Source organism: Colobus angolensis, unplaced genomic scaffold (genome assembly GCF_000951035.1).
Source record: "Colobus angolensis palliatus isolate OR3802 unplaced genomic scaffold, Cang.pa_1.0 Scaffold3, whole genome shotgun sequence".
Taxonomy (NCBI): Eukaryota; Metazoa; Chordata; class Mammalia; order Primates; family Cercopithecidae; genus Colobus; species Colobus angolensis.
Window position 1 is genome coordinate 26,682,773 of NW_012116265.1, and position 7,080 is coordinate 26,689,852.

The 7,080-nt window shown below is 43.2% G+C and overlaps 1 protein-coding gene across 3 annotated transcripts in view; it reads left to right on the forward strand.

Moving 5' to 3' along the window:
• Nucleotides 1–7,080, forward strand: part of RDH11 (retinol dehydrogenase 11 (all-trans/9-cis/11-cis)) — a 22,283-nt gene that overhangs the window by 6,385 nt on the left and 8,818 nt on the right. For all 3 annotated transcript variants that reach the window (XM_011949744.1, XM_011949746.1, XM_011949745.1), the window contains one exon: nucleotides 4,539–4,728. In XM_011949744.1, the coding sequence (XP_011805134.1) occupies nucleotides 4,539–4,728 (190 nt within the window). The remainder of the gene's footprint in view (nucleotides 1–4,538; nucleotides 4,729–7,080) is intronic.

Genomic DNA, 7,080 nt, shown 5'->3' on the forward strand with positions numbered 1-7,080 from the left:
CTAGTCTTGAACTCCTGACCTCAGGTGATCCACCCACCTCAGCCTCCCAAAGTGCTGGGATTACAGGTGTGAGCCACCACACCTGGCCATTACTTAACTTTTAGGACTTCCTTCTTCATATGTAAATGGGACTACTTCACAGTTTATTGTCGTAATTAATCCAGGCTTCATAAGCAAGTCAAAATTTTTTACTCATAGACTGAGTAGGAGGGAAGGACCTGAACTGGCACTAGATAAAGGCAGTAGACTAAAACAGGTACTGGAAATATGGAGGAGGGTCTTCCTTGCAAAGGGTCAAATAAGAGGGAAATACATGCTTGAGAAGGGAGTTTCCAGTAACAAATACACAGAGGTCCTTAGCACTGTCTACTCTGGATTTCTAATAAAGAGAAGGGAAATCGAGGGTGAACTGTGCTAGGAATTGAGGCAGGCAGAATACAGGCTCAAGGAATCAGGCACAGTTGCCCTATAGTTGGAACAGGATCATCCTACCAAATGAACATCTGTGAGATGGGAAGGAAGCTGGTGGTTAGCTCAGTCCTTATGCCCAGTCTGTGCCCAGGGCATGACATCTTTTATCAGTTTATGATAGATGAGGGTAACTGGATGGCGAAAACTATCCAAAGAGTTGATCAGGGAGCCTCAGTGACCTGGAGGTGTAAAGATGGGTCTAGTGGTGAGAATTCACAATATGTGAATGAGGTAACTCTGATCGTGGTGAGGATTCAGTGGAAAATCTTTATGGTGCAGTAAAAGAACCTGACTTGACAGAAGATTCATTCATTCAGCCATTCAGCAGACATGTATTCAGTGCCCATGCTGTTCCATGCACTGGGTTAGGGGACAGGGGATGAGTTGGTGAACAAGATAGGTATAGTCTCTTCCTTGGTTTGGTTTATATCTAACGGGGGAGAAAGACAATTAGCAAGTCTTTATACAAACTGTTAAATGTAGAATCAGCCTAGTAATGCATGAATAATTCTCATTGTAAAAAGTTCAAATAAAGCCAGGCACAGTGGCTCACACCTTTAATCTCAGGCACTATAGGAGGCCAAAACCGGAGGATTACTTGAGGCCAGGAGTTCAAGATCAGCCTGGACAAAATAGTGAGACCTCATCTCTACCAAAAAAAAAAAAAAAAGGTTCAAAGCATATGGAAGTGTATAGAATTAAAGGTGAAAAACCCCCTTCATTTATTCCCCTCTTCCCCCTGCTCTTCTCCCTTCACGTGACCATTATCAACAGCTTATATGCCCCTTTCCAATAATTATCCTATGCATTTACATATGTATGTATCATGCACAAGGAACTGAAACTCCAACACAGTATCTTGGAGATCTTTCCATTTAGTACATATGGATTTACCCCATTCATTGTATTGGCTGTGTTGTATTTCGTATTATAGATGTGCCTTAGTGTATTTATGCATTTCCTTAACAACATCTGGATTGTTTCCTTTTTATTGTGGCTGCTTAATTATAATTGTGATAAATGTTATAAAAGAGAAGTACCAGGACTTATAATGGATTTTAGTGGGGGCCTGGGGGGGACCTTATTCAGTCTGAGGGTTCAGGGAAGACTTTTCTGAAGAAGTGAGTTGCATGCTGAGCCCCAAAGGATGATTAGAAATTAAAGGGATTAGAGGTACTGATAGAATGTGGAGGCTGAGGCTGGGCGCAGTGGCTCATGCCTGTAATCCTAGCACTTTGGGAGGCCGAGGCAGGTGGATCACCTGAGCTCAGGAGTTCGAGACGAGCCTGGCCAACTTGGTGAAACCCCTGTCTCTACTAAAAATACAAAGATTAGCCGGGTGTGGTGGCAGGCACCCGTAATTCTAGCTACTGGAGAGGCTGAGGCAGGAGAATCGCCTGAACCTGAGACAGAGTTTGCAGTGAGCCAAGATCATGCCATTGCACTCCAGCCTGGGCAGCAAGAGTAAAACTCTGTCTCAAAAAAAAAAGGGGGGGGCCAGACACCAGATGCGGTGGCTCACAGTTATAATCCCAGCATTTTGGGAGGCTGAGGTGGGCTGATCACCTGAGGTCAGGAGTTCAAGAGCAGCCTGACCAACATGGAGAACCCCGTCTCTACTAAAAATACAAAATTAGCCAGGTATGGTGGCGCAGGCCTGTAGTCCCAGCTACTCAGGAAGCTGAGGCAGGGGAATCTCTTGAACCTGAGAGGCGGAGGTTGCGGTGAGCCGAGATTGCGCCATTGCACTCCAGCCTGGGCAACAAGAGTGAAACTCCATCTGAAAAAAAAAAAAGACTGTGGAGGCTGAGAAACGTTCCAGGCAGAAGGAACAGAACGTACAAAGGTCCGGGCTCAGTTTGAGAAACAGTGAAGGTTACCATCGGTAGGTTGTAGAAAGCGAGAGTAATAAAGATCTGAGCTGAGACTGGTGAGATAGGTAGAGGCCAAACCCTTAGAGGCCACAGTAAGGATTTTCATGTTTATTCTAAGAGCAATGGGAAACCTTTAAAATTAAAGCCTTTTCAAAATGGGGGCAAGAGGGGTTGCAGCCGTTGATTTCATCAGCAGAGGTGAGAAATGAGGGTAGTTTGGACTAGGTGGTGGAGATGGAGGGTAGTAGAAACTTCTGAGAGATATTTGGGGTGGGAGAGCTTGTTGACTGGAGATGCATGCTTTAGGCGAGCATTCATCAAGAACCCTTTTGCCTGCCTGACTGGGCATGTCGGGAACACTGCAAGAACTGGGTTTGGCTTTAAAAGTAGAAATCTGGGACCTCTGAGTCTGCATTACTGTGGGTCATCTAGGGAGAGATGTCGAGTAGGCACTTGGGAATAGTGCACGTCCACAGGGCTGTGTCTGTAGCTGTCAGCCCACAAAGACCCGAAAAATTCTGTTTCTTCGTAAGCTTTACACCAAAACTCATTTGGCAGCAAAACATTTCCTGTACTAGGGAGATTAGATAATAGGCAGTGTATGTATACATTTTATATTACCTTTCTACAATCAGAAAAAAATTGAAGTATGTCTGGCCCCAGCATTTTCAATAAAGGATTGGGGGCCTGAAATAGCATGCCATTTAGCACTTACCATGCATCAGGCACTTTTTTTTTTTTTTTTTTGCGACGGAGTCTCGCTCTGTCGCCCAGGCTGGAGGGGCAATGGCATGACCTCGGCTCACTGCAACCTCTGCCTCCTCGGTTCAAGTCATTCTCCTGCCTCAGCTCCCCGAGTAGCTGGGATTACAGGTGCACGCCACCATGCCCGGCTAATTTTTTGTATTTTAGTAGAGACGGGGTTTCACTGTGTTGCCCAGGCTGGTCTATAACTCCTGAGCTCAGGCAATACACCTGCCTTGGCCTCCCAAAATGCTAGGCTTATAGGCGTGAGCCACCACACCCAGCTGCATCAGACACTCTTCTAAGATCTTTAACATATACGAACTCATTTAATCCTCAGAACAACCCTGTAAGGTGTAGGTGTTATGATTATTCCCATTTTAGAGATGAAGAAATGAGTCACAAAAGGGAACTTGCCCAATAGCTAAATGAGTGGAGCCAGGATTTGAAACTGGGCAGTCTGTCTACGAAGTCCATGCCCATAACCACCACATTGTGTTGACTCCCAGTATGTCTGCAGTTCAGAGGAGCAGTTTGAACTGTGGACAAAATGTGAGCATCGTAGAATTATGGAGAATGAGTCTGGTGAGCCACAAGAACTCCAACATTTAATGTTTGCATAGAAGATGATGAACAGGTCCAAAAAACTGAGACAGAGCAGCCAGAAAGGTTAGGAAAACCAGAAGTGGTGTAGGCTTATGGAAGCCAATGAAAAAGAAGACTTGAAGAAGGGAATGGGCGCCTGTAATCCCAGCATTTTGGGAGGCTGAGGTGGGCAGATCACTTAAAGTCAGGAGTTTGAGACCAGCCTGGCCAACATGATGAAATCCCGTCTCCACTAAAAATACAAAAATTAGCCTGGCATGGTGGCGCATGCCTGTAGTCCCAGCTACTCGGGAGGCTGAGGCAGGAGAATCACTCGAAACTGGAAGGCAGAGGTTGCAGAGCTAAGATCATGCCACTGCACTCCAGCCTGGGCAACAGAGCGAGACTGTCTCAAAGAAAAGAAGGGGATGGGGTGGGCATGGTGGCTTATGCCTGTGATCCTAATACTTTGGGAAGCCAAGGTGGGAAGATTGTTTGAGGCCAGGAGTTCAAGACCAGACTGGTCAACATAGGGAGACCCCATATCTAAAAAAGAAGGGGGAAAAAAAGAAGGGGGTGGTCAACAATGTTAAGTGCTGCTGAGAGGATGAGTCTTGGCTTCGCTGATTCCTGAAGGGGAGTTTCCAGTCACAAATACACAGAGGTCCTTAGCATTGTCTACTCTACAGCCTTCTTAAATCTGTGAGATGGAAGTATAAATTACTGTGAGCAATACTTCTGATGTCACCATGGGCAAAAGAGTCCATATGTGAAGTCACATGTTTATTTACATCCTTGTCTGTTTCGGGCCATTCTGCAAAATCAAGTCCTGTCTTCCTCTCTCTTCTTGACACCCCCAACCAGGCTCTGGTGTTACGACGTATTCTGTACACCCTGGCACAGTCCAATCTGAACTGGTTCGGCACTCATCTTTCATGAGATGGATGTGGTGGCTTTTCTCCTTTTTCATCAAGACTCCTCAGCAGGGAGCCCAGACTAGCCTACACTGTGCCTTAACAGAAGGTCTTGAGATTCTAAGTGGGAATCATTTCAGGTATGCATGTTATCTATTTTATTGCTCAAAGGAGATATTTGGGTTTGTCTGGGTATACCTTTTTTTAAAAGTACATTGTCTAATATAGCTTTTGTCTTTTAACTGTAGAGTTTTTGCCTTTTAATAGGGGAATCTGACTCCTTTTTTTGTAATAATTGCTACATTAGGTTTTACTTATGCCGTCTTTTATACTGATAATTATACATTCTGTTTGTTTTCTTCCTGTCTTTGTTATGTCAGTCCAGTAATCTTTATTCTTTTTTGGATTCCTAATTCTATTGTTTTACATTAAAAAGAATTTTAAAAAAATTGAGGCCGGGCGCAGTGGCTCATGCCTGTAATCCCAGCACTTTGGGAGGCCAAGGTGGGCAGATCACCTGAGGTCGGGCGAAACTCTGCCTCAAAAAAAAAAAAAAAAGGATTTGAATATGTATTTCTCTATTGTCTTCAGGATTGAAATACTACCTATGGACTCCTCTCTCAAATAAGCAAAGACATTTAAAATGATTTAAATGTAGAGAATTTTGAATATAACACGGGGTAGATAAAATAGTGCACTGAACCTGCATATAATGGAGACTCAGCTACCATTAACCCATGACCAATTCTGCCCTATCCCCATTCTCTGCTCCTTTCCATATTTTTCTTCTCCCCATATTATTTTGAAGCAAATCCCAGGCTCACACAAGATCAAAATTTTAACATGTTTTTACCTCTACTTCAGGTTATTGTTGAAATGACCTGAAATTTTAGGGAAGTAGCTGAAAGTAGCTTTAAGATTGGAAAGAAAGGTAGACAGATTATGAGAGGCCTATAATGCCAGCCTTGTGGAGGGGCCCCAGAGTTGTTTCAGTAGAGAGACATAATCTCGTCTGTGCTTTAGAAACTTTGTTTCATGAATGAATAATTAACCTAGTGAGAGAGAGAGTTCCAGAAAGTTGGGATGAAAGGAATGGTAATGTGAAAGAGGCCCTGAAGCAGCAGAATTTTTATCACTGGATGATTAATAAATGAGGGGATGAGAGAGGCTTTGCTAACCTGGATTTCAAGCCTGACTGAGGTTGATGATGACATTAACTAAGACAGCAGACATGGAAAAGTAACGTGAGGAACTTCTGGTTCCTGGATTCCAAAGCAGTGGAAACGGACTTTGTCTAGCTTAAGCAAGAAGGAAATTTATTAAACTATTAGTAGGGAGAGGAGGGACCCCTAGGTTGAAAGGGAAGACTGAAGAGACAGGCTAAGAAGAGTCAGAGTGGCAGTCAGCTAGCCAGGGCATTGTTGCTAGGGTGAGTGAATGCCAGCTATCTTTAGTCTTTAGGTTTTATTGCTTATCATCCACTCTCTAGGGAGGAAGCATTGGCTCTCCTTCCTCCCATCCCTTCATTTTTACTCTTTTGATTAGAGGCAGACAGGGACTTTATTAATGCTCTTTTCAAACTATATTGAGGGGAAAAGGTAATTCTGCAGAAGGAAATCAGGTTGCTATTGCCAAAAGAAAGTAGAATGTTCAGCCAAAGAGTAACAATTGTCCACTGTGTAATAAACCTGGCTCTGTACATGTTGTGTGTGTGTTATCTATAAGGCATGCAAGTACAAATGTATAGCAGATAGTTGGAAATGTGGTTCTGAAGTATAAGAAGATAGATTTATATAGTACACTGGATTGATTTTCCAAGAGTGACTGGATTCTTCTTCCCTGGAGATTTTAAGAAAAAAATAATAATAATAACCCTTTATCTTGGCTTTGACTGAGTGGTTTAAAGAAAGTCAGCTCTAAATCCATAACTTACTATTGAACTGACTTTTGAAGAACCTTTCCTTTGCTATGAATTCTTAATTCATTTTGAAGATCCAACATCAGCCATGTAGACCACCATCAAGAAATGAACATAAAAGTCTGTTTTGATTGAAGCCTTAAGATTTTTGCACTGGCTGTTCTTTCTGCCTGCAACCACTAGTCTGCTTTATGTCTCTAAGAATTTGCCTTTACTGGACATTTCATATAAATGGAATCATATGATATGTGGCCTTTTGTGACTGACTTCTTTTACTTAGCTTAATGTTATCAAGGTTCACCCATGCCAAAGCATGTGTCAGTAGTTCATTTCTTTTTATTGCTGCATAACATTTCATTGTATAGATTTGCCACATCTTATTTATTCATTCATCAGGTGATGGGCATTAGGTTTGCACCTTTTAGCTATTTGAATACTGCTATGACCATTTGTGTAGAAATTTTTGTGTGGACATTTCTCTTGGGTACATAGAAGTGGAGTTTCTGGGCCGGGCGCGGTGGCTCAAGCCTGTAATCCCAGCACTTTGGGAGGCCGAGACGGGCGGATCACGAGG